Source organism: Sesamum indicum, linkage group LG5 (genome assembly GCF_000512975.1).
Source record: "Sesamum indicum cultivar Zhongzhi No. 13 linkage group LG5, S_indicum_v1.0, whole genome shotgun sequence".
NCBI classification, from domain to species: Eukaryota; Viridiplantae; Streptophyta; class Magnoliopsida; order Lamiales; family Pedaliaceae; genus Sesamum; species Sesamum indicum.
The window spans coordinates 18,071,088-18,099,061 of NC_026149.1; the positions used below are offsets into that span (position 1 = coordinate 18,071,088).

The 27,974-nt window shown below is 33.7% G+C and overlaps 2 protein-coding genes across 3 annotated transcripts; one reads left to right on the forward strand and one right to left on the reverse strand.

The window, feature by feature from the left end:
* LOC105162897 (serine carboxypeptidase II-2) lies at nucleotides 20,316-24,948 on the forward strand. Its single transcript, XM_011081066.2, has 10 exons — nucleotides 20,316-20,701; nucleotides 21,086-21,193; nucleotides 21,597-21,692; nucleotides 21,795-21,887; nucleotides 22,052-22,137; nucleotides 22,226-22,489; nucleotides 22,672-22,805; nucleotides 23,391-23,486; nucleotides 24,109-24,217; nucleotides 24,579-24,948. Exons 1-10 carry the CDS (start codon nucleotides 20,425-20,427, stop codon nucleotides 24,738-24,740), a joined length of 1,425 nt encoding a protein of 474 aa, XP_011079368.1. The 5' UTR covers nucleotides 20,316-20,424; the 3' UTR covers nucleotides 24,741-24,948.
* Nucleotides 24,128-27,883, reverse strand: LOC105162896. Of its 2 annotated transcripts, XR_847875.2 has the most exons (4): nucleotides 27,435-27,883; nucleotides 25,655-27,047; nucleotides 25,465-25,570; nucleotides 24,128-24,306 (listed from the first exon to the last, which is right to left on the reverse strand). XR_847875.2 is itself a non-coding variant. In XM_011081065.2 (3 exons), exons 2-3 carry the CDS (start codon nucleotides 27,005-27,007, stop codon nucleotides 25,547-25,549), a joined length of 1,377 nt encoding a protein of 458 aa, XP_011079367.1. In that variant the 5' UTR covers nucleotides 27,008-27,047; nucleotides 27,439-27,883; the 3' UTR covers nucleotides 24,629-25,546. The 2 variants fall into 2 exon arrangements, 1 of the variants encoding a protein (XP_011079367.1); XM_011081065.2 differs by lacking the exon at nucleotides 24,128-24,306 and having other exon boundaries at nucleotides 24,629-25,570; nucleotides 27,439-27,883.

Genomic DNA, 27,974 nt, shown 5'->3' on the forward strand with positions numbered 1-27,974 from the left:
ATGAGTTAAACTCCTCCCAGCAAGTACGCCTCTTAGGTTTCAAATCCTATTTATTAGCAGGAATCCCTCTTTAAATTCGGATTGAATTTTACAGTGCAATTTCTGTTACATTTACTATTTCAATTTCACATAACACACCACGTATGAAAAGATTACTTCACTAATTTTATTTAAGAAAAGATTTTATACACGTGATGTGTTTATGTGAAACGAAATAAAATATTCAATAAATTCTTTTGGAAATATGTGTTTGTAATTAAAAAAAAAATATGAAAAATACTTCGACTTTTTATTCTAGCGTAAATTATATTAACATTTTTTTAAGATAGATCAAAATACACAAATATTTTTTAAATATTTATAATTTTATAAAATAAAAAATATTTATTTATTTTGACCTAATTTTAGAGGGTGTACTTTATAAGTAATTTTATTGGTGTGAGAATTATTTGAATATTCTTCATCTCACATAAGAGTGGAATATTTAATAATGGACTTGTCAATAAAAGTACTCTAGAAGAACATATTTAATCTTCAACCATTATTGCAATGGTGATGATTGTGTCTCATTTTGTTATAAATAATACAACAATGACAATATGAAATTCTCATATATGTATATATATATACTATATTTTTTAGGATAAACTATATTAATGTTTTTTAAGGTTTATATTTAACTTTTTTTAAATACAAAATTATACTTTTTTTTTTCTAAAAAAAATATAGTTATATCCCTGTTTACACCTGACCATATTTCGTTAGAATTTGGATGAAAAATATTGGTGTCAGCGAAATAATTATATAAATTTTTAATTTTACCCCTTATTTAATATTCCTGTATAATAATTTTGTAACCTATAAGGGAAAAAATATAATGATGTTAACATCACTCCTGACATAGATATTATATTTATTCATTTATAAGTACAAAAATATACATGAGAGGCAAAATTAAAATTTTATGTAATTTTTTATGCTAACGTCAATATTTATTATTCAAATCCTAATGAAAGGGAGACCGATATAAATAGAGAATTTTCGAAGGAGGTGTAAGTATAATTTAAAAATAAAAAATAAAAAAAGTATAATTTTTTATTTTAAAAAATTAACATATAATTAACCCTTGAATCTAATTACACAAAGATAGCGTATTCAATACAAAAATACAAATACTTCCCTTAAGGGAATATCGAGTAATTTAATTACATGCAAGAGTGTACTCGTAAAATTTTGCTCTTGAAAAATAAAAGACGTAGTTGTAAATTTAAAAATAAAAATAAAAATGAGATATCAGCGTAATATATTTTTTTTTGTGTGTTTTTTATAAGTACCATTATTATCCTTGATCTTTGTTAATTACAATTTATCATAAAGTATTTGTATAGATTTATATCAATAATGGGATTTGATGAGATTTAAATTATGAACATAAAGATGGAGGTTCATTCAACCTAACCAAGTACATGAAATTGAATGTGACCAAAATAGTACATAGAATTATGATTTTTCTACTTATGTTGTGCTAAAAGAGTATTGTGGGCCTCTTCCACCCAATTAAATATTGGGATAAATATTCTTTTAGATTTGACATAATTAAAAATATTTTTTTGTTATTTGAAAAATTATAAATACATTCCTCGTTACGTAAGAAATTACAAATGCCATCTTCAGATGAGAATTGCGTAGTCCATAAGGGTGAAGTGGAAATTACTATTTTACTCTTACTGATATTTTTTTTTCAAACGTTCGAAAAAAAAGTGTCAAAAAATTCTAAGGATAGGTAGAGTAAATAATCCATAGGGCATATTAATCCATAAAAAATCGTTAGCAAATTCTAAAAAATACAATAAAATTATAATGGATAGTCTAAAATACATTTTAATCCGTTCATAATAAAAATTGGATAAAAACATAATGTAGTCTAATGGAATAGGCTCATCATTAGATGGACGCTAAGAAAGGGGAGGATATTTGTAATTTCTCAAACAACGATAAGTTATTTATAATTAAGTTAGACCTCAGGGGAGTTGACTGTAATTCATCCTAAATATTATATTTCAAGAACCTCTGGTTCAAGTCGGATATAAATTAATTATACATTTATCATATTATTTATGTACAATTCAAGTATAATGATTAATTTCAGACAAGTGTCGGTAAACTTAAAATGTCATCGATTTAATTTAACTAAATATAATTTAAATAAACAAATTTCATGTATCTAGTGGAAATTTGATTATTGGGCCCTTTTTCTTTTTAATTATATGAATAAAGTACCTTTATTAACATCTTTATGCCAACCCTAAAATGGTGTAGGAAAGGGCTCATTTAATATGGTATTTTTTAAATAGGTTTGTGAGTTGTTATATCATATTATATTTTTATTGAAAACAAAATGAAAATTTGATCTAATATTGATTTATGACATGTTGTATATTTTACATCTACCCAAACACCCAAATAAATAAAAATACCCTTAATTATTGATAATATATATATATATATTCACTTAAAAATATATTAATTAATTTGACTTTGAATTTTATTCACTTGCGGTGTTAAGAAATTAGCATTGGATCAGTCACGTACTGATCAATGTTAGTACTTTCAGATTAAAATAATTTGGAAAAAGTATTATTTTAGTCTGTTAAGTATGTCTAATTTTAATTTTAGTCCGATAACTATGTCCATTTTTATTTATGTTCAGTAACTTACGAAATTTCTTACTTTTGGTCCTCTGGCAGATTTTTGGATAATTTTATCACTATGCAACTTTTGAAAGACAGTTTTAGTCCATATGCACTCATAGGGGTAAAATTGTTCGAAAATCTGCCAGAGGACTAAAAGTAAGCAATTTCGTAAGTTACTGGACCTAAATAAAAATGGACATAGTTATCGGACTAAAATTAAAATTAGGCATACTTAACGGACTAAAATAATACATTTTCCAAATAATTTTATAGACTTGTGTTTGTGCATTACACTAGATGTAATTTTAATGACAAAAATATTGGAAGTGACTGTCGAACCTACTGTTTTGGCACCCAAATGTCGAGGGAGGTATTTTTTGGGGTTAGTAGGTACTATTTTTTTTTTCTTTTTCAACTAGTAACTCTATTTCACCCTATAACCTACCCCTCAGGTTGAACACATCAGGCTTGTCAATTAGTGGGCAATACTTAGACCCAAACCCACTTTAATAGTTATTACCCAAACTCGTGCCTAATATTTTTACATTAGATTCAAATCAGGACATATATCTATGGTCATAGATTTTTGGGTATGGATACAGTCTATACCCTAAAATACCCATGAATAAAATTTTCATACACGAAAACGCATTGTTATTTGTTAATTTAAAATAATTAAATTTATAAACTTTTGTTAAATCAATATGATTATCTATACACTCAAATTTGAAATAATTATTCAGTACATAATTAATTTATACTAATCCAATATTAATTTATAAACATCACACTGGACTAAAATTTTCAAATTAGATGATATATTTAACTATAGAGGCATTAAAATGAATATATCATATTATCAATAATTAAGAGTATTTTTATTCATTTTTATTTAATTTAAAAAATTATCTCAAAGATAGGAGCAAGTGAGGATTTATTTAATTTATAAGATATTAAAATTTTAATTTATTTATTCATAGAAAAATATATAAAAATTACCCCCCACCCCACCCCTACCCCCACCCCCTTTTAATGTTGCTATCAATCAACATAAGTCACAAATATCACATGGACAGTGGAGATGGGGATGAGCAAATCTGAGAGTGGACCACAAACACTCACATTGCTGCAACCATCCAAACCTAATTAAACCCCATCATGTGACCCAAACTCCACAACTTTCCCATCTTTGCTTTTCATACAAATCTGTGGCGAAGTTAGAAACTTGGTCAGTCTCGTTGAAATTTGACAAAATTATGAAATTAGTTTGACAATTTAGGATTATTTTATATTTGGCATATACTTTATGCACTTTTTAATTTAACCTCGTCTTTCGTTAAAAGTTGTAGACCGAGGCCAAAATGTTATAAAAAATACACCCTCCCTATAGAAAAACGGTAAAAATTAAAAGTAACTGCTAACCTATTTTTTGATTAACGTGCACGTGACTTTCGTATGGGTTCTCCGCAGTTAGTTTTAACTCCCGTTAGTGTTGGTGCTCTTTTTACAACATTTTGGCCTTTTTTTCGTAATTTTTAATGGAACATGGGATTAAATATAAAATTCCGTATAAGCATAGGGTCCAATTGGAAGGGGCGCTAAATTTTGGGATTATTTTGCAATTTTGCCTAAAAAATTTAATAAACATTGCAAATTCATCAAATTTATCCATTTCTTGAATATTCATCAAATTTATATAATAATAAATTTCATAAATAACTTTTATATCTAAGTTTGTTTCATGTCGGAGAGACTTGAATAAAATATTATGAAGAAACTAAAATCTATTTTATTTAATAATAAATAAAAAAATTGCAAAACTAATAAAAGAACAAGTAAGTCGAAAATCGAAATACATAAATTTAAAATCAATAACATAAAATATAAAAGTCAAAATATATATATGGAATAATTATACTCTTCTCTCCTAAGGTTTAGTGTAATTATATGTAAATCTTCTATGATTTGAGAAATCATATCTAGCACCTCTGAGATCTGCTTCCGTCTAACAAATAAGTTTCTCAATTAATCAAAATTCAATGAATTTGCTGATATTAACAAAAATATTGAATGAAAATTTATATCTACTCTTATAACTGACTTATTATGGGTTAAATAATTCTTTTCGGACGAAACTACCCTTATAACGGTGAAAATATACCTCCTCACATGCATTAACGTGTGAAGATGTATGAGGATAATTTGATCATAAAAAGATTTGTTTGACCTGCTATAGGTCAGTAATAATTTAATCACGGGTAAATATAATTTCTTTTTCCATTTTTTTTTGTTAATATCAGCAAATTCGATAAATTTTGACTAACGTGGGACTTATTTGTTAGACGGAAGCAAACCTTATGGGTGCTAGATGTAATTTTTCAAACCACACGGGGTTTACGTGTAATTATGCCAAATCTTAAAAAAAGAGAGTGTAACTAATAGCCTTTGGTTTTGCGCCAAGCCCTGTCGGTCGCATGGACTTTGACAGAGCTTGACACTGTCCCTGACTATAACAACAAGATAATAGTAATGATAAAATATTACGTATTGATTTTAAAAATTATCAATAAAAATATATATTACATGTAGATAATTATGATATTACGAAAAGATAACTATTATTATAAAAATTATATATAAGCAAATTTATAGTAAAAAAATGGTAAAATATAATGTTTTATAAAGTCATGGAACTGAATAATAAAAAATGTTTAGAGAAAAAAAAAGTTCAGTTTCCCATTTTAATGTAATTAGTAGATGACATATTGTGAGATCTGTGTTGGATAGGAACGGGTTCGAATCGGGTGGGTTTTGTCAGAGCCGCCCAACTAGCGCCCTACCCGGTTTTGCCCCAACGCCACGCCGTGCCGTCATCTTGGACCCAAAAGCCCGCTCCTTTCTCGACCCTCCTCTGGACTCAACGGGTTAAGCCCGTAAAATTCGATTAGATTTTCTATTTTTTTTTTCAATTACCTGCTTTAGTTTTTTTTAAAAATTAATATTATTATTTATAATTTTCTTATGAGTTATTAATATATTAATAATTTATTTTTCATATATATATCTAATGTATTAAATAAAATTTTAAAAAATTAAATAAATTTAAAATATATTTATAAATATTATTGAGAGTATGTTTTAAACAAGACTTTAGGCCCGATCAGGATCCGATCAAATCCACAGAATAAAAACTTGTGCCTAGACATGAACAAAAAAAATTAAATACGAACTCGTCCCATTTAAGCTGAGTCCTGGATAGGGTCCCGTTCTACCTGATGCTTTTACCATTCCTAATGTTGAATTTCGTTATCATCATGTATATTATTATTATATTACTCCACTATGCAAAAATTGTTATGTTCTAAATAAAGTTTGTATCTTGAGGTGATCCGAAAAGTAAAAAAAGTGGGGGTGGGGGTCGGGGTGCTTAGGGGTATTATGGTCATTTTACAGCATAGTCCACATGTTCGTGTAAACGTACAATAACGTTATGGGCTTCATTTTCTGACTAAAAGACCAAGCTGCTGTGTAACGGGCCAGATTAGCAAGGTTGGGAGAGTAGCTAGTAAATGACAAGAATACCCCTAACACCACCCACCCTCAAAAAAGAAAAAAAAAACAAAAAAAAAAAGGGAGAGAACAACATGCCCACATTGAGCTGCATCTTAAATTATGAGATTCGTGTCATATCAAAACAATATATATTTCATTTTTATTTTATATATAATTGATCTTATAATGCAGCTTGAAAATATTTGCTAATTTTTATTATAAAGTAAAAATATTTTCGGTTATTGAGTTTTTTAATTGTATTTGTGCTTATAAAGGCTAGTAAAAATAAAAATGATTAAGCCTCAATTAAAATTCTATATATTCGAGTCAATTTTGTAGTAAACTCGTGATACTAAATGAAGCAAAAGAAAATAGTTAACATTTAAGGATTATATATTTATAGAAATAATTGAATTGTACGACTCAACATGAAATTTTGATTTCGAATTAATCAAATAGTTACGAAGATGCAAGTGCACTGTTGAACAAAATGCATGCGATATTCAGAGTGTATGGTTATGTTAGCCATACCAAGACCGTATTGTAATTATTTTTAAAATTTTGGGTGTGGTCCCCTTCTTTCTTTTCGGCATTTTTTCCCTTATGGAACATTCAGGTGAATCTCGTACTTTTGACACGAGGACCTCAAGATGCAACCTTTATCTTCTTGAAGGTGGTATGCTTCTTTCAAGTCCTCATGCCGAACTAGAAACTCTCAGGAGGGTTAAGACCGGATAAGTAGCTAAGACCTTCTATTTGTGGCTTGTATGGAGCTACATTGCAACAAATCTTCTTTTTCTTTAATATTGCTTCTGTTGTATTAGGAGTATCGACTGCCATGAACCAAACGAACTTCCCCTTAGACTTGCACTCTGGAGTAGTTCTACTCGTAATAAGAATGCTAACAGGGGGTTAATTATTATTATAAAAATAATTATATTAATATAATTTTTTTAAATATACTAATAATAATATAAAGAGTCGCGATTTTGAGTAAAAAATTAATTTTTTTTAAAGAAAAACACCAAGTTGCAATTACAAATGTTGTGATCTGTAATCACGACTTGGCCATTTTCTTTTTTTTTTGTTTAATTAAATTTTGTATAAATTAATTATATAATTTTGTTTAATTATGTATAATTAATTTCTAACAACATATTAAAGTTCAAAAACTCATAATATTAAAATTGTATTAATTTAAAAAATTACAATTAAGTGTACAAATGTAATAATATATATTTTTTGTACAATTATAAAAAATACAATGATGTATGCAATTTCAAATGTAAAAAAATGTCCACTCGTTCCACAATTGCGTCTGTGGCATTGACGTCGAGGTCTTCTTATTTCCTCGCCTACATTTTGCACTGGCTCATATTGCGTCTCATTTTCATCACCACCGAACTGATGAGATGTTGTTGCACAACTAGACTCCACATTGTCACGATATGCACTAAACGATGGAAATAGAATCGGTTAAATATTGTATCATTGTGCATATGGTTGATTAATACCAAGACCAAGGTCAAAATGTACTTGTGAAGAATAATGTTGTGTTTGGTTTGGCATATATGGAGTTGATTGAAGCCAATCAGTTTGAGACGGTTGAGGCATGCAATAATCTTGAGACGGTTGAGGTACGCAATAATCTTGAGGTGTATATACTATAGAAGAACCAACTATATCCACCCCAACATCATGACGTTCAACTGGACTAGTAAGACATTCGGCTAGAACTTCTTCTTTGCCTGTGGGATGTTGTGGGAGTTTCATCGGATGGAGAAGCAATTTGTTGTGGCTGTTGGGTTATGGCTTCCTTAATAATATGTAACCTGTGTTCAAATTATCCACCAATTGACTATATCCTTCAATATTTAGTAGTCTAGATCGACACAAAGTTTCAAGGGCATTCACCTCGTTTGCCTGAAGATTGTAGAAAAATAATGAGTCTTGTGTTGTAAAAAAAATATCTAAAATAAAATATGTGATATTATATAACAATATACCACAACTTGCAACATAGGTATTTCTCCAGGTTGGTACCCGCTTTCCACACGTCTATTAGTAGATGACGATACGAAATTTCTTGTTATGTTATAGTACCATTCCCAATAACCTCGTTTTGTTTCTCTTCTATTGGAAGTGGGTGACCTTTGTACGATCGTGTCATATCGTCTTGGCCATCTAGGGATGTATTGTATGTATTGCAGGTGCCAATCTGTGCCCGTGTGATTTTTACCGGAGATCTGATGGAGGCTCATATCCCGGGTATCCATCGCTTCTGAAATATTTTGCCTCATCTCGAATTGGCGAAGAATTCGTTCGGGATGATGCATTTCAACTATTGCGTAGAATACCAATGGACATGATGAACTCCACAACTGGGGGTTCAAATCAGCGGTATAAGTCATAATGACATCCGAGTCCATGTCATACGGCTGCCAGATGAACTGTAAAAAATAAAAAGATATAAATTAATACGCATTTAATTTATGGTATAAATATACTTATAATATTAAAAATAAGTTACCTGATCCGCCTGCATCTTATCCAGTATTTCTCTTATCACCCGAACAGTTCCCCATACTGTTCGGATGAACGTGTGCTGAGAATTCCAAGTAGCACCATATGGTGCTGCTAGGAGCCAGTGATCGTAGTCCATTTGGACTTGGCCTATAAATAGTCGTTCTGCACCAAGTCCAGGGCAAAGTGGAGCAATCTATGATCATGTCCAAATCTGTACGAATAATACAAATATGTGTTAATAATTAATATTCATAGTAAAAAAATTGTGTAAGAGTTATTAAGTAAATTTTACCTGCAATAATTGCTGTGCGCCACCAACTACTGCTTTGCCTTTTGTGCTGGCATTGCATAATTCATGATATAAAAATGCTAGCACAACACTCCCCCAACTATAGTTCTTGGCTGTTTCTATATCTTCTAATTTTGAAATATATAATAATGGTACCAGGTTACCTGATGAATCTGGGCACATCATTCCACCCAATAGCAGCAACGCAACAACACGGGCGTGCTGAACGGAATGTCGTGGGGAGTGTTATGAGTGATATCGACCGCCGGCAAATGAGATATAATTTGCTTGTGTTTGCAGTGTAGAGCCCTTGAACGCATTTGTATTCGAACTAAAGCCTAAATAAGTAAGGCAATATTCTTGCCATTGTTGTATTGTGCGGTCGATATCAGCTCCAGTCATCGGCTCGCCATCTATTGGGAGTGCCCATATTATTTGAATATCTTGTAGGGTAATTGTAGCTTCCCCTACACAAAAATAAAAAGTGTGCGTCTTCGATCGTCACCTCTCCACTAATGCAGTGATGAGATGCTGATTTAATTGAAGGTTCTGCACCTGTAAACTCCATAAAATCCTATTTGGTGTAGGATTTGTTATACATGTACAGAAAGATTATTTTGTTAAAAATGAGTGCAGAAGGTACCATCCGCACGCCATGCCTGTAGTACGGCATCTAGGTCACATTCGGGAATATCATCGAACTTATGTTGGGCTTGTTGAGATAATACAGTCCCATCATGAGGGCCGTACATAGAGCGTATATCCATTTATACGAAAAATTAATTTGTGTAACCCCACACAAAATATTTGTAGGAATATAACACGGTAAACTCTTATGAAGGAAAGTAACACGGGGTGTTTGATTTGAAAATGCATGAATGAAGGTTACACAGTAAACCCAAGCCTTTTATAAACGTTCGTTAGTCAAATTTAAATTTAAAGTGATGGTGACGAGTCACATTAATTGACCAGTCATGTACATGTACAGAAAGATTATTTTGTTAAAAATGAGTGCAGAAGGTACCATCCGCATGCCATGCCTGTAGTACGGCATCTAGGTCACCTTCGGGAATATCATCGAACTTATGTTGGGCTTGTTGAGATAATACAGTCCCATCATGAGGGCCGTACGTAGAGCGTATATCCATTTGTACGAAAAATTAATTTGTGTAACCCCACACAAAATATTTGTAGGAATATAACACGGTAAACTCTTATGAAGATATTTGTAGGAATATAACACGGTAAACTCTTATGAAGGAAAGTAACACGGGGTGTTTGATTTGAAAATGCTTGAATGAAGGTTACATAGTAAACCCAAGCCTTTTATAGACGTTCGTTAGTCAAATTTAAATTTAAAGTGATGGTGACGGGTCACATTAATTGACCCGTCATTGTGAACGTTGGGTGGCAGCTGGCCACGACCAGCTTTAAGTTTAAGGTTGGCTGCGACCTGCCTTAAAGCATTAATTTAAGGCAGCCGCGGGTAGCCTTAAATAAAGCGCCTAGCCTCCATTAAAGGCTGCCACTGGTCATTAAGTTAACAAGGCTGGTCAGCCTTGTCCATTTAACAAGGCTGATTTAACAGGCGATGGCAGCCTTGTTAACTAAACAAGGCTGACCAGCCTTGTTGATTTAACAAGGAAGAACGATGTGTCGCCTTGTAATTAAATAAAGTTGACACATCGTTTAATTTTTTTTAAATAAAGAAGTTGGTGGAAGGTTTGATTGCATGTATAAATAGCTGGATTTATGTGCTTCAAACAGACAAACATAACAACCCATTCAATTTTTGCCATCTCAAATATAGTCATGTATTATTTCTCTGTTTTTTGTTAACTATGTCTACTTCATCTTCTCGAATTGAAGTTTTTGTGTATTTTGGTAGTGAATTATGGAGCGATGGATAGTCTCTTCTATCATTGAAGTTTTTGTGTATTTTGGGAGTGCCCATATTATTTTGATATCTTATAGGGTAATTGGCCGAGTTAGTGCCACCAGTGAGCTAGCTCTGAACGAACACCTAAGGGGAAAGAAGCACCAGTCAAAGGAGGTTGCATTGAGAGCTCAGAATGCTGCAAAAAATAGCATCGGATTGCTACCAAATAAAGCTACCAAGCTATCCAGATTCCAGGTACAAAGGAAAGGGTGGAATTTACATTTCACTCTTTGGTGTAGATGTGCCTGGTAGGAGTCTCCTCTCAAAAAGCTATGAATGATCATAACAATAGGAAGAAATATGTCCGCCAAGAATAATTGTACTTCATTGTATTTTTTACAATTGTACAAAAAAATATACAAACTATTACATTTGTATACTTGATTGTAATTTTTTAAATTAATACACTTTTAATATTATAATTTTTTGGACTTTAATATGTTGTTAAAAATTAATTATATGTAATTAAATAAAATTATATAATTAATTTATACAAAATTTAATTACCAAGTCGTGATTTGTAATTGCGACTTGGTGTTTTTCTTTAAAAAAAATTAATTTTTTACTCAAGTCGTGATTTTAAATCAGGATTCATTATATTATTATTAATATATTTAAAAAAAATATATTAATATAATAAATAATTAACCCTGCCAACATGTCTAGAGGACTATCTATTTGAATCCCTTTTTATTCTTAATATATTTTACTAATCAAAATGAATCTCTTTAATCCTGTAAATGATGTGCTAACATTCCTAGGAGTCCTCCCTTACTCTAATTTTTCATATTTCTTTGCATGACTGCTTTGTTAGATATTTAACATATTTTTTTTATGGGTTAAATACAATTTACTTCCTGTGTCAAAAAATCCTCTTGTTGGATTTTTTTTTACTTACCTATATTATAAAAAATGGAGCACGCTGCCTCCTTGGGCATATTAAACGTGTAACTAAAGGGTAATCCAAAATGCCCCTTCTTATAGTGAAAGAGGCCATTGTGTTGACCATTCAGAGATCCAAAAGTTACATTTCTGGAAAGGGAGGCAAGTGAACCCTAATTTTCTTTTCGCCTATAATTGCGTTTGGCAAACGCAAGGAGAATTTTACCGTTTAATCTACAACAAAAGGATCTTAAACGTATTAATGCAGGTTTAAGATAGTATTTCTCATATTTTTGGTTTGTTTTTTTGTTGAATTTTCATATAAATAATAAACATTGTTTTAACGATGAAAACAAGAGATTTCAATCGTTGAATCTGCAACAAAAAGGTTGGAAAGGTATTATTACATTGTTAGGATAATGTTCTATGGGCTCATTTACATTGGGCCACAAGGTTGAATGATATTATTATTAAATGCTAATAAATTGTTTCCTTTAGTTAATGACGACCTGAATTGCATATCAAGGTCCGGGCCTAAACACTGTTTTGGCTCCATTGTATAACCTACCTCCTAAGGTAGTTTATTTATTGGGGCTCGTAGCCCATTTTGGACAAGATGGTTAAATTACCACCTTGTCCTGATTTAACTACAAAATTTCACACCTATGTCTTTCCTCTGAAATTGGCCTATTAATAGTGGACTTCATTTCATTCACATTGTTGGGTGAAAGAAGGGCGAAGAGGGTGCACAATATGAGCTTGTTCCAATTTGTTTCACAAAGGTTTTGTAGCTCAATACCGTTTCTTTCTTCCCTATTTGGTTTGTAAACACTCACTTGCCTCCAGTTTACTGGCTTATCCCCTCCTAGGTTTGAATGAAGAAGCAATTTTCGGTCAAAGTAGTAGATTTGTGTTTAACATGGGTGGGATTGAAAGAGTCTTTTTCATGAAACAAGGAGGACAATAATCAAAGTAAACATGCCATTGATTAAAACCACCCTTTATCAATTTCAAAAAGTAAGCAACAAATATTTAATATCGAGTTTTTTTATTTCACTTTTATTAATGATCAAAGATCCAAATAACTCATGCTCAAAGTAAACAAGCACTTTATGTTTTTAATTTGTTTTTGTTGGATCTTTATGAATAAAATATGTTCTGTTTTGACAATTTCTAGGGTTTTTGCATACATTGGATTGCAGGGTGTAGACTACAAAAAGTTCAAATCGAAGTATATATAAGGTGAATGCTCTAGTTTTATTTTATTTTACTTCTGTCTTTTTATGCTTTTGGTACTGAGAATAGTTTTATTTACGTTTTTTGTTTGATTTTGGCATTGGATTCAAAGGAGGAATCTTATATAAAACTACTGCTCCGGAATCCAATTGGATTGACTGTTTGCCATTCGCCAATCTTTATCAATAATATTGAGTTGATGAGTATGGAAAAACTCCATCAAGTTGCCAGTGTGTTTCGTTGTGCTTACCACTAATATTAAACGAGGTTTCAATGTCACAATGAAATGCCCACAGACCGAGAGGTTAAACCCATGGAGTTGGCTGTGCATAAGTTTGGCAGATATGAAATCAACTCTTGAGCGTCGGTTTGAAACGTTCCAAATCGGGGACCTTGAGATAAGGCATCGAAGGTCCTATAGAAACTTGCACTAAGTACTACAACCATATTTTGTTGGCAGGAGATGTTGGTCGTCTATGCAATTTTAATGGGTTAGTTGGCAAAGTAGTCAACTGACTGAACTGACTCATGAGAATTGTCATATGAAAGCATCTTAATACTTGGTCGGTATGATTGGGGTTCCTGATTCGGATAGTACGAGATTAGTCCTCGAACTTGAGGAATCATTGCAGTAACTGTCGAAGACTGTGTCTTGGATATGGCGAGCGGTGACTGTATTGTGAGACATAATCATCATAAGTCTCATCCAGTGTAATCGGAGTATGTGCTGAGGACAGTGGATTTTAAGAAAGGATTTGTCCTCTGTCAGTATGTGACAGTGAGTTCTTCTATGCTCTTTGAGATGGTTTAGACTCTAAAAGTCTTTGGCCAAAGCAATTGATTGATCAAGGATAAGTTTTCTAGATCCGATCAGTAGAGTAAACACATCTCGAGTATCAAGCATAGTTGCCTAGTCAATGATGGGAACTGACGCCCAATTCCATGCCTTAGATTAATGCCGAGAGACAATTGATAGTAGGACCATACTTGTACGAATTCAGAGCCTGAATGTTAACGCCACTATTCACCTAGTCTCTAGTGTCATTCACTGTTGCTAGACGGTCACCCATGGTAATTGGCTATTTTTTGCTATGGGATAATAAGAAATAATTAATTAAATTCTTGAAAAGAATACATGATTGGATCATTTATTTAGACTTATCCATTAGATGGATGACTTGAAGTTTAATTAATTGAATTCATTACAACTTTAAGCTAGCCATTAAAATTAACTAGATTAATTTTATTGGGCTTGGTCCAATTTATGAATTGGATTTATAAATTGAACAAGAGATAATAAAAACCTTGGATCCTTTAATTGGATTAAAGAATGTTTTAATGATGGGCTTGTAATTAAACCTAGTTCAATTAAAATCCATTAGACGTGGGCTTGACTTAATATTAATTAACCAAACCCGGTCGGCTAAATACAAGCCCAAGGCATTGGTTAGACCTTGACTAGGTCAAAGAGGATATTTTGAAGAGGCTTGGTTGATTTAGGTGAAATTCGTGCATGAGGGGTTGCTAGAGTTAAGATGGTTGTTTCGGAGTCTAACTAGGTTAGAACTCCATGTATATGTATAACTAGGTCATATACATACCTACATCTAACCATAGCCACACATATAACACATACTAGCCTCTAAAATACTCTCCAAATTCGTCTCTCTCTCTCTCTCTCACCCTCTCTCCCTTTTCTTTTTTCTCTCCATCTCCAAGTTCTTCTTTTGGTTTTAGAGATCAAAGAAAAATGAAAGGAGATCAAAATATGTTAACTAATAGCAGTTGTTTTGATCTCTACTCTTCGATGATGATTCTTACTAGTACGAGAAGATCACGTCCTTGTAGTGGGAGCATGAACGATTCTAGAGGATCTCATCATTGAGATTTATTCGTGAAGAGCCAGAGATGAGGAATCAACGCTTGTAGTCATACAAGGAAAACGACAAAGGTAAAACTCCTTTAACGTTTTCCGTCTCTTCTTATTTTTCTTGTGTGATTCCCGATCTTTACTTTTTTATTGTACGAAAAGCCCGAGAAAAAAAATCAGGGGTGTAGTCGGGTTTATTTTGCTTTAAAATTATTAACTTTATTTTTCGCACTTCCCCGGCCGATCCACTCCCTTAATAATGAAGGTACGTCCCTTTACTTTTTTTTTTCTTTTTTATCCCTTTTTTGCTTATGTAGTCCCTTGTTTTATATGTTTAAGACTTTTTTCTTTGAAAAATGGTTGATTGTTGTGTTTGAGTAAATGTATTGGTGTATATGCTCCCCCCGTGATAATATTATGTGCATTCCCCCCGACCCCTTGTGATAATATTTGTTTGAAATCTAATGTATGTATGTTCATTTACTTTGTTGCGGGGTTTTGAGCATCATAATATAGATTTTATCTGGGTGGTAAATTTGTTTCTACACCTAGATTAAGCTATGTAGGTGGAAGTATGAAAATACTTGAATAAATTGATATAGATTGCATGGGTTTATGTGAATTAGGAGAGACATATGACAAATGTGGGGAGAAGAAATATTTACTGATTTTTTATTATTGCAATCCTACCCAAAACATGGAGTTTGGCCTAAAAAAGATTAAAACAGAATGCACTAATTTTCGTGTAGTAGACTTGCAAAATATTTATAGCGGGTTGGATGTCCCAATAAAATTTATGTGGAGGAAGATGAGGGGGATCCACTACAAATTTTAGACAATTAGGGTAATCAAATAGCTAAAGAACAGGAAGACAAAATTAGGTGGCTTTTAGATGAAATTAATTTTGAAGAATTTTAGATTAGGGGTTTGTGTTTGATGAAGAGTCACATAGGCAGGACTATGAGGGACAGGGGTGGGCGGAGTTAAGGTTGAGGGTGATAGAGAGGGTCGGGATTGTGAGGGGCAAGGCTTAGAGGGTTAGGGTAAAATGGGATTGAAGTTGAGTGTAATGATGTCTTGTAGGACTGTGAGGGGCAGAGTAAGGGTGGGCATGGTCAGGATGATACAAATCTGAATGAGAAAATATGTATGAAAATGTGGATGTTTCTAAAAATGCATAGCCTAATTTTGCTACAAACAATAATAGTTTTGAAAATGTCGTTGGAAATGATAATGTGAATCAAAACAAGACTTGGGGGCTTGAGGGATAAGGAAAAAATAAAATTATATTAACAATATTTAAATAAGTTCTCATTAGAGTTTGATGGCTTATTTGATGAGGACTTTGTGCAACTTAATTTTGACAGTGATCCAAATACCCCGAGTCTTGTTTTAGAAGGCATTGTGTTTGAAAATGATGATGACATTTTCATAAATAAAAACCCAACAAAACTGAAACTAGCCAGAAAACTAAAGAAGGTGTTGAAAAGTAGCGATAAAACAAGATTAAAGCAACACATTCCTGATGTAACTGAAGAGGGTTGGGCTACTGATGAAGATGACCTGGCTAGTTTATTAGGCAGAAGGGGGAGACAAATGATAAACGCCCTATGTTTAAAGATTTAACTAGTTTGAAATCTTTAAACTTGGTGGAGGGAATGCCATTCAAATGTTGAAAACAATTAAGAGAAGTTTGAGGGATTAGCGCATCAAAAATATATATGACATTGAGTATATTAGGAATGAAACTGCTATACGTAAGGTTGATGACTACCAATATAGAATTCATGCCTCACTAGTCATGAAGGACCCCACTTTCCAAATAAAAATATTAAAGGGGGAACACTCTTGCGCAAGAACATATGATAATAACGTTGCTAAGGGTACATATTTGGCCAAAAAGATGGAAGATGCCATAAGGGGTCAGCATTCAGTCCCAATTCAGCAGTTAAAAAATAGAATATTAAGAAAATACAATGTAGATATTAGTAGATAGAAGGTCATGAGGCTAAAAAGAAATTTTTAGAAGCCATTAGGGGTGCTAATGCATTGCAGAATGAAAATTTATGGGATTATAGTGAAATGTGAGATAGTTCAATTCAGGTCGTAAGCAGATTTTAAGAAAATTTGAAAATTCTGATTCTCCTATGTTTGATAAAATGTATTTCTCACTTTGGGCTTTAAGAAAAGGCTTCTTGGAGGGTTGTAGACCAATAATAGGTCTTGATGGTTGTTTTTGAAGACCTGTTATGAGGATTAATTACTTGTAGCTGGTGGTGGGATAGGAATGATAACATGTTTCTTATGCTATGGCTATTGTACAAGTAGAAAATAAAGATACCTGGACATGATTTTTCAAATGAGTTACTTGTAGTAAATGGTATTTTATTTCAGATAGGCAAAAGGGTCTTATTGAAGCATTGAAAAGATTTAGTTTCAGACTGTTAACAGAGGTTTTATAGGAGGCATATGTACCGGAACTTTAAGCTAACTTCAAGTCTACTGAGTTGAAAGAATATTTTTGGAAGCCTGCTCCTACTGCAAATAAAAAAGATTTTGAAAAATACATGAAAAGATTTAAAAAATTGATCTAAAAATTTATGAAGATATAGAAACAACACATGAGTGGTTAATGAAGATAAATCCTGAACACTGGTCTAGGCATTTTTCCCTTTTCAAAGCAAGTGTGACATCTTGGTTAATAACTTGTATGAAAGCTTCAATAATTATATTCTTGAAGCTAGGAATAAACCTATAATCACAATGTTTGAATGGATAAGAACCAAACTAATAGTGAGACTGCAACAGAAAAGGGAGGGGATGGAAAGTATGCAGGAACAATTTGCCCAAACATTTTTAATAAAATAAATAAACAATAGATGACAGTTGGGAACTGTTTTTGCTAGAATGGTATGGGGCTAATGAGTATGAAATAGATCATTTTCTGGACAAGTTTGTGGTGGACTTAGGTTAACTTTGTTGCCATGCATGTGCAGCAATTGGGTCAACAAAAGTCCAAATTGATGAGTTTGTTGAAAACAGTTATAAGAAAGAAACATATCTAAGGGTCTACAATGAGATGATACATATTGTCCCAAAGGTTATAGACTACATTAGTATGGACATTTGAGCTCTTCAGACCACCGTCCATGAAAAAGAAGAGAAGCATGCTCAAGAAACTCAAGAGAAAAGACCCTAATGAGCTGCCGCAAACCCAAGTGTCTACTAAGAAGGGATTGACGCACACCTGCAACAAATGCCTTGAAGTAGGCCAGAACAAAGGAAGCTGCAACAATCTCACTTACCCAACTACAATAGAGGCGTTGGATAAAATCAAAGGAAGAAGCAAGAGAAGGCAATGAAAACCATAGCGCAACATGCTTTGGATCGATTTCTATAATTTTGTTTTTCTACAGAAGGAAGTCTGATTCTTTCAATAATTTCGAGAATGTACTTGTTGAAATTATGTTGTTTTTGTAGTCTGAGGTTACGTTTGTTTTCAAAATAGGATGCGCCCTTTGCATTTATATTTTGGAATTGAACACTTAAACCTAGATACTTGTCTTTGCTAGTTAGGAAGTAGAACTTTTTCTTTTTCTTATTCTAGTGGTCCACTTTATAACAAATTTGCTAACTTCATTTGCAAACATAAGTTCACTAAAATTAGGGTTAATTGGAAGTATACATAACAACTGGATGTTACAAAATGATGTATTCGAAAACCTCAAAATCAAGCTGTTGTTTGTACTGCGGGAGCTATTCTTCCGTTTTGATGTTACAAACTGCAGCTATTATGCATGACCAACACTTCGCACACTGAGGGGCCTACTTGCTTCATTCTCAATAATTACAGGGGGTAATTACACATTTACTATATCATAGAAGGGTTGTTTGCATTTTTTTCGAACAAAAATCATAAAAAATGGGTCCACCAACACTCTCGTGTTGTTCTTCATCATGTCAATCACCCTTTTACAATAATCGACCAACCTCAAAAATCATCAACAATCTCCAACACCATCCTCGTCCCAACCCTCCGAACCCAAGTACATAATAGAGTGTTAATGTTGTTTCTGACTTTAGGTTGTTTTGAGATTGTGGGCAGACTAACTTTGGTGAGCACCAATAATGATATGATTTATTTAGTCATCCAAACATTGATCATATAATCAATTTTCATACACTCCTTATGAATTTCAGTATCCTAATTTCCACCATTATCTTAACAATAACCAAATTACCTAAATGACCTAATTATAATATTAAGGGCTAATAACATTTTGCCATTCAAACTATGGCCGATTATACATTTGGCATCTAATTTTTTTTTTTATCGACTTGCTATATCAACTTTACAAGATTTTGTATTTTGCCATTTATAATTATTTTTCACCAAATTTTTGTCAAAAAAAAAAAAAAATATTACATGCAGTGTACATGTGATATTTAAGTGTTATGTGATGTAGTATTTTTTCACATATGCACAACATGCGATATTTTTTTGTCAAAAAATCAACAAAAAAATGGTTGTATATGGTAAAGTGCAAATTTTTGCAAAGTTGAAATGGTAAGTTGACACACAAAAAAAGTTTAGATGTCAAAGCGTAAAAATGGTCATAGTTCGGATGACAAAATGTAATTTATTCTAATACTAATTAGGGATAATTATACCGTCCTCCGTGAAATTTTGTAATTACACGTAAACTCTATGTGATTTGTAAGATTACATCTAGCATCCCTCTAATTTGCAAAATTACATCTAGTACCCATTATATTTGCTTTCGTCTAACAAATAGGTCCCTAAATTAGTCAAAATTCATCAAATTTATTGTATTAACAAAAATATTGAATGAAAATCGATATTTATCTTGATTGACTTATTACTGACTTAGTAAATATCCAACATATCTTTTCTGATAAGTTAAAAATATATCTCCTTACATGCATTAACGAGGGAAGATGTATAAATGTAGTTTGGTCATAAAAAAATTTATTTAACCTGCAACAAATTAATAATAAGTCAATAAAAAATAAATAAAAAATTTCATCCAATTTTTTATTAATATTAATAAATTTTAATTAAAAAATATTTATTTATTTAACAAAAACAAACCGTGGAAGATAATAAATATAAAGTTTCAAACAACGATTAATTAATTTTGACTAGAAGATTCTAATCCGGACAACATTCGCAACACAACCAATGTAACTATGTCAGTTGTCTCAATTCCCAACAAACATGGGCGATAATCCTTTTTCTTTCTTTTTTTTTTTTTTTTTTTTTTTTTTGTGTAATTTCGTTTGCGCAATTTCTTAATAAATCGAAGTTGAACAGAAAAAAGATGCATGCTCGACCAACTTGTCCACTCCTCCTCCACTTTCTTGGGGTTACCACTAAAGTTTCCGCTTTCAATCCAATCCCAAGAACCCTAAAAAGATGACAACTTTGAATTGGGTTTTCAATCTTTCCCTCATCATCTGCGTTGCCAAGCTCCATTTCATCAGTTGCAGGGCAAGTTTTTCTCCAGACCCACCCAATCAGCAGCTGTTGGACAGAGTTTTGAAGCTTCCAGGCCAGAATTTCAATGTGAGCTTTGCGCACTACGCGGGCTATGTGACTGTCAACAAAGAATCTGGGAGAGCGTTGTTTTATTGGTTCTTTGAGGCTGATGAGGACCCTTCTTCCAAGCCTCTTGTTCTTTGGCTCAATGGAGGTTAAAATATGTTTTATCTGTAGTTTTTTCCTTTGTGTGTGTGTTTGAGTGTGTGTGATTGTTTTTGACTTAGTTTGTGCAGAGGTTGGCGATATGGAGGCTTTTAGTTCTTGTGGAATGAATATAAAAGAGACGATCATCTTATGTTGTTTCTCTCTTTTCATGTCTTTCTTGATTGTGGTAAACTTATTTTTCTGTATATATATGCGTGTGTGTGTGTGTGTGTGTGTGTTTTGAAACAGTGTTAGGTTTGATTTGTCTTGTTGGCTGTTGGATCTATTGATAAGATATAGTGTTGCAATAAATGTCATCTTTATTTTCATTAATTTTGGTTCTGGCAACTTTAACTTATGCAAGCTTCTGAAAGTTGTTTCTGATGTTCAGGGCCAGGATGCTCATCTATTGCCTATGGACTTGCTGAGGAAATTGGGCCTTTCCATGTTGAAAAAGATGGAAAGACCCTTTATTTGAATCCATACTCTTGGAATAAAGGTATAATCTTGAAATAATGGAAGTTGAATATGGGCTTAAAATTGAAGTCTGAAGTTTGAGTATGAAAACTAGGCTCCTTTCAGAAACCAGATTTTGATTTGTTAGAGCTGATAAATATTAAAAATGAGTTTCCTCTCGAACAGTTTAAACTTTTAGACGTGTTGATTATTTAACATGGCATTGGAGCCATGCCAAACATGCGGTCATTCGTTTGAATTTCAGGGTCACCCATTTATGAAAAACAGAGTTGTGTGTGCTCCTGGAGTTACTGACTTAGTTACTAAGTTAATTACTCGACATTTCTTGAAGCTTTACAAGTTAAAATTTCTCAAATTATCAAGAATCTCGGGATATCTAACATACATTTTTCATGAGGGTATAGCTAAGTTTTTCCATTTTGCAGTTGCAAATATATTGTTTCTGGACTCTCCAGTTGGCGTTGGGTTTTCGTATTCAAACACTTCTTCCGACTCACTGAACAATGGTGACAAACGGACAGGTACCATTTTTCTATCTGATAACCCTTTGTCATCTTCCATCTTGCTTGTTTTGACATTTTGTCCATTCATGTTTCATCTTGATTCAATTTCCATGATTGCAGCTACCGATAACCTAGAATTTTTGCTGCAATGGTTTGAACGTTTTCCACAGTACAGAGGAAGTGACTTCTACATTACGGGTGAAAGCTACGCCGGTTAGTGCATGATTGTACGCTTTCTGAAACGACCTTTATGCAATTGCTTTCAGCTCACATAGTGAACTTATCCAAACCATTTGTCAGAAACCTTAAGAACTGGACCTCTATGAATTAATTACTGGTGATATATTTTCTCAAATTTTCTCTTGACCGTTGTACAGGACACTATGTTCCTCAATTAAGCCAAGCCATTGTGAGGCACAACTCAAAAAATGACCAAAAGATAATCAATCTCAAGGGTTTCATGGTATGTGCTTTCCTGCCACATTTTTAGAGTACGAGAATTACATGCTTGTGCCAACAAACTTAACAAGTTGAGATCCTTCTGTAAGTAGGTTGGAAACGCTCTAACTGATGATTTTCACGATCACTTGGGAGTCTTCCAGTTCCTGTGGTCTGTCGGTATGATTTCGGATCAGACCTTCAAGCAGTTGAACGTCTTATGTGACTTCCAGTCCTTCATACACGCCTCGGAACGCTGTGAGAAAGCTCTTGGCAATGCTGATGAAGAAATTGGAGACATTGATATGTACAGCATCTTTACTCCTCCCTGCACAGCTAATTTCAGTAGATTAAGCCATCCGTGGAAAAGAAACAGGGTATGTGTTCACATCTTCGGCATTTTTGTTTGTACTTCTTAAGAGATTAAGACTGTAAAATGCATAGTCTTCGACCATAATGAATTTTGTTAGTTTTTCTCAAGAAATCTTTATTGGGTGCAATTATCTAACTCAATATATTCTTATTTGAGTTACTAACAGAATGTATTTCCATATGCTAGAAAGTTGGTCTTCTCCGAAGAGCATATGATCCCTGCACGGAGCGGCACTCCACTGTCTACTTCAATCTTCCAGAGGTTCAAAATGCTATTCATGTTCATAGCAAAAACTCGCCATTGAAATGGGAAACTTGCAGGTATGAGTGCATGTGATGGAGTGGAGATTTAGAAATCTCATTCTTGTTTTCTCTATTTGTCTTTTAATAGTCTTTTGTGGTTATGGGTCTAAGTTTCATTAACCTATATACGAGAATGAGAACAGAATCCAAACTAGATAAAGACAACATTATATATATACTAACACAGTAACACTATTAGGACATTTTAAGAAGGTAAAATAATTAACTGGATCTCAGAGTTCATCTATAGGACTGATGTCCGGCGATGTTTTACTATTTTTTCCAATGACAATATAGTTCAAATGATTTTTAGAAAAAGATGTTGTGTATTTTGGGATGTAAAAGTAATAGTTGTCACTTTAAAAGATCATTGCAATGAAGTAGTCGTAAGTATTGTTTCTGGCAAAATTATTACCTGGAAAAGCACTTGATTAGAATCTTAGCATGGAGTTCTCAAATTTTGATTATTCTTAGGTGAAAATGTTTTGTTATAGGACTGCTTATACAACTTTCTTGTCCTTTGTGGATATGCATTACGCAAAAGCATCGGTTTACTAGATTTTGTTTTCACTAATTATAGACAAATCGACATTCTTATTGCAGTGACGCGGTGAATGAAAATTGGAAGGATTCTCCTAGGTCGGTTCTCAATGTCTACCGCGAGCTTTTACATTCGGGCATCCGAATATGGATCTTCAGGTATTTCATTATACCATGTCCTAACTCTTATCTTACTATGCCCTGTATGCCTGGAAGCTTTTCTGGGAGAAACGCTCATGTTGAAGCTTGTGAGAAGCGTTCCATGTCTTTCTCCTGAGGTTCCATACCGTATGCAGACACATAACATCATTTTTTGACAGACATCTGCCTATCCACTATCAGCCAGTTGATTTCTCTATTTTCTGGAAAGAAAATAAGTTCACTTATGTTATGTTTTCCTGTTTACTCAATGCACATTGTAATCACATTATCGACTTCGTGGCTGCTTTCTACAGCCTGTGGAAATAACGTTTTAGCTTTTAGCTTTATAGAATTGGGTATCACGTGTTTGCTCTACTCCGCTCTTGCTTCCACTTGGATTTAGAAAAATTACATGTGACCCATCTGCGTGCAGTGTTCGTCTAATCCTAATTGAACTACCTAGATGATTGGTGAAAGTTTCACTATGAAGAGAAATTATTGAACATGCTCAGAGTATATGAGTTTGTACTGTTAATAAGCATGAACTGTGACTGCATGCTGAGGCCTGATTTAATACTCTGATGATCGCATATATGAAATAATCATTACCGCTTTAACCCTTTCTTTAATTTTTTGACAGTGGTGATACAGACGCTGTAATTCCAGTTACATCGACCCGTTACAGTATAGATGCTCTAAAGCTTCCAACAGTTAGTCCCTGGCGTGCTTGGTATGATGATGATGGCCAGGTCTGCTTACTCTTCTCTCACCAGTCTGATGCTGATTACTCATTACATATCTGTAAAACTCTAGAGACCATTACACTGACATCCCCCTCCTGTTTCGACAAATTTAAAAAAACTCATCAGTCTTAGGAATTACATTGCCTTCAATGTAAAACATAATTGTAGGAGATGCTTGTAAATTTCCAACATCGAGGATCTTCTTTTTTACCATATGTACAAACCTCAAAAAGGGTCCATGTAATTATCCCGAAAAACTATTATGGGCCGTCGTTCCTTATGCATAGAAGAAAACATTCTTGTAATTGCATGCAGGTTTGTAATGCAAATTCAGTTAACATTTGTTGTGCATGGAAAAAAAATACAGGTAGGAGGATGGACACAAGAATATGAGGGGTTGACTTTTGTGACGGTGAGAGGAGCAGGCCATGAAGTTCCCTTGCACAAACCGAAGCAAGCGTTAACTCTAATCAAGTCGTATCTATCAGGAAACTCGATGCCAAAACTTGAACTAGTGAGTGATTTATAGTTTTTCTCCACTTGTTCAGTTTGATGCTTTTTTCCTGAGCTGGAAGACGGCTAGCTCATGGTTGTGGGAGGGTTGATGCAGAAGATTTCGATGTTTTTTAAGTGATTAGACATTGATTCTGGATCACAATTATATGTTTTAAGAACAATAGTTGTAATACCACTATGGTTTGAAGAATTACAGTTATAATTAGTGGTATTTCTATTAATCATGTTGTTTATTCTGTCTAATAAAAACATCAACTCCAAGGATGCATTCGTCTCTGTGTAAGTATTCAAACAGACTGCATAAGTAACTGAAATATATTAGGAAAAGCTTAGTCTTAAACATGTATTTTTCACATTATTAGTCTCATTTGACATTCAGCATCAACTAAAAACAAGACAATCTATTGGATTAATGCTCGATGGAAACCGACAACTGATACAACGTAGGCTGAATCTCAAGCAGTAGAACTTAAACAAGGAACGAACTAAAACAGCACAACCCTGTTTTAATATCAGAGATACCTCAAATCTGGACATTGTTCATACAAAGTATTGGACATACATCTGAAAGTGTGAAGAATCTGTTCTCTTGTGTGAAGAAAGGTCAAAACTACCAAGCTATTCATCCGTATAAAGAATACTGTGGAGTTGAAATCAATCCTCAGCACCAAAAAAGGAAATAGAAAATCGACAATTCCATCAATGACAATTAAAGGATGCACACATTTTTTTCTTACAGAATCAGGTGTCAATGATGAAGAATATGTACAGCATGTAGGGGAGACAGCATCGGTTCTGTCCTAAACATTTCCTGCTGGATCAAAGCCAGAAGTAAAGCATAGCCTGTAATCAACGTTAATGCATCAGAAATAGTTCAGATGACACATTTACGAAGAGTTTTAAGGAAGAAGAATATCATGAGTTAACCTCTTGGAGAGGACGTAAGGATGGCTCGTCTCTTGTTGAGGATTTCTTTACTTTCCGACTCCTAATCTCATCGTGCAACGAATTCAGCAGCTCTTTGATGTCTCTCAACAATTTCAATTCTTCCTCTCTGTTCGTATATTCTCCCAGCCCCTCAGCTTCAAGAATCTCAGATGTCCGGGTAAGTTGATTAGGTAGGGGTAGAGTTTCAGAAACACTAGCTCTTGGCTCGACAACAGCCAACTGGCAGTCAATATCAGCAGCACCACTCGGTTTGCAAAAGTATTTGGATTGCAACACTTTCTTCAGCTGGTTGGGCTCGTCTCTTGCATAAACTTTAGCAGCTTCTGGATGAACAACGTCTTCTTTTCCACATTTTTCCAGTGATTCACAAGATTTGATGGTTTGATCAACTTGAGGGACTTCAAAGACATCATGTACGTTTGGAGAAAAAGAATAATCACCGGCTACATTATTTTTAGAGCATTCAGTCCGGTCAGTTTCATCCAAAACAGCTACTTTATTTCGCTCGCATGGATTGCAAATGCTTATTTCTGGTGAGAACGTCCGTTTTCCATTCTGTTGATTACCCGAGTTAGAGAGATAACATAAACCTGCACTTATCTGAGAAGAAACAGATGAAGGGGACTGAGTCCCACTCCTGGAATTTTCATAGTTAGCTCCAACTATCTCTTTCACCCGTACGTCTAATTTCCTGATTTGCTCCCAGTAAGAACTGATGCCTCCAGGAGTCGAGTTATCAGCCTTGTTGCCTTGATCAGACATCTGGTCATACATTTCTTGCCCTGTCTGTTCCTCCACAACCTTAGAAATCAAATCCAATTCCGGGCTAGTAGACCTTTCATTCATGACCTTCTTATACTTGAGAGAGAGAGGTAAAGAACTCCTCCTTCCTTTGCTCTGAAGACTACTCTCCCCACCTAAACTTTCATTTCTTTGCAAAAGGTTTTCAGGAAACTTAACCTCGCCAACGCCAAGATCATTGTACCCAATGCTTAACAACTTATACCTATACGCCTGGACTTGGTAATCTAAAGAAGCCAGCTCCATTTCTTTCTGATAGATAATATCTTCAAATATCTCTAAAGATTCCTCTGCATGACAAATCTTCTCCTCGGAGAGTCTCTTATACTGCTCAGCTTCCATTTTCACTGCAGCCTTTTCTCCTTGTAGGCGCAATATAACCGATAAAGCTTCGCTAGCTGCAGAGGCGGAAGCTTCTCTTTCCGCATCCAACTCCTTGTAAAGCTTCTGAAGAAGCTCTTGCTGAGCACAGAGTGTGTCCTTTAGAGCAGAAACATCAACCTCGGACGTGACTGTGCTATAGTCCGCCATCACATGTTGGATTCGGATGCCTTATCGACAAGACTTTTATCTGGGATTTTAAAGGGAAACATGAACTACTATCAAAAGGGCTATATGGGATCAATTTCAAGAATCAAATTTGCAATATACTGAAAACAGATATACTTTTTCATCTTTCTTCCATGAAATAACTCTTACACTATTAAACGGTCCAGACACACATATATCATCATGGACAAATGTTTACCTTTTCATTAGCAACAAACAAAGAGAAACAAAGGAATAACAGGATCAGTCCCTTTACCCCAAATTTCATTTCTTTTCTCTTTGATAAAACTCAAACATTTTCGCATATGAGGAACTGTGTACAAATGGCCAAACCAACACTCCTTATACACAAGAAAACCGAGAAATAATTACCATATAAAACACACATACAAGAACAACTACTTCTTACCTACTTCTCAGCAAGAAAAGGTCTGAATCAGTCCAAACAGCCATCCCTCTGAGCCCAGAGTCAAGAGCTTCTCCTCCATGAACAAGAATCAAGCAAGCCCAACTCCTCCTTTTCAAGAAACACAAATTTTCTTCTTCATAAACCAGAAACCAAAAAAAAGGGCGGGTGAATTTCAGTCGCAAATACCAAGATTCACAAAGCCAAAATTTCAAGAAAATAAAGAGAGTAAGAAATTGAAAAAGGAGGTGTGTGAATGGGGAAAAAAGAGGATGAAAAAAGAAACCAGATTCTCAATCTTTTTTTGAGGTTTAGGCGTCGAGGAAAAGGCTCAAAAAAGAAGAACCCCACAATTGAAAAACTTGAAGTGGGAAAAGCACTCAAGGATCCTTGCAACGGTTTGTTGTTTTGTCTTTTACAGAAAGCAAGGGGAGTAGGACTCATGTTTTCAGTTGATTTCAAGACAAATATTTTTAGTTTTTTGTAGGTCTGGAATTTAGCGTCAGTGTCACAAAGATATCCACAAGATTTTTGCAGGAGGCA

Bases quoted from the DNA above. Each gene is read 5' to 3' on its own strand.
- LOC105162897 (XM_011081066.2), top strand. From the start codon at position 20,425: ATGACAACTTTGAATTGGGTTTTCAATCTTTCCCTCATCATCTGCGTT. The intron at 20,702-21,085 runs GTTAAAATATGT...TCTGATGTTCAG, and splicing joins TGTTCTTTGGCTCAATGGAG to GGCCAGGATGCTCATCTATT. The intron at 21,888-22,051 runs GTTAGTGCATGA...ACCGTTGTACAG, and splicing joins TACGGGTGAAAGCTACGCCG to GACACTATGTTCCTCAATTA.
- LOC105162896 (XM_011081065.2), bottom strand. From the start codon at position 27,007: ATGGCGGACTATAGCACAGTCACGTCCGAGGTTGATGTTTCTGCTCTA. The intron at 25,571-25,654 runs GTTAACTCATGA...CGTTGATTACAG, and splicing joins CCTTACGTCCTCTCCAAGAG to GCTATGCTTTACTTCTGGCT.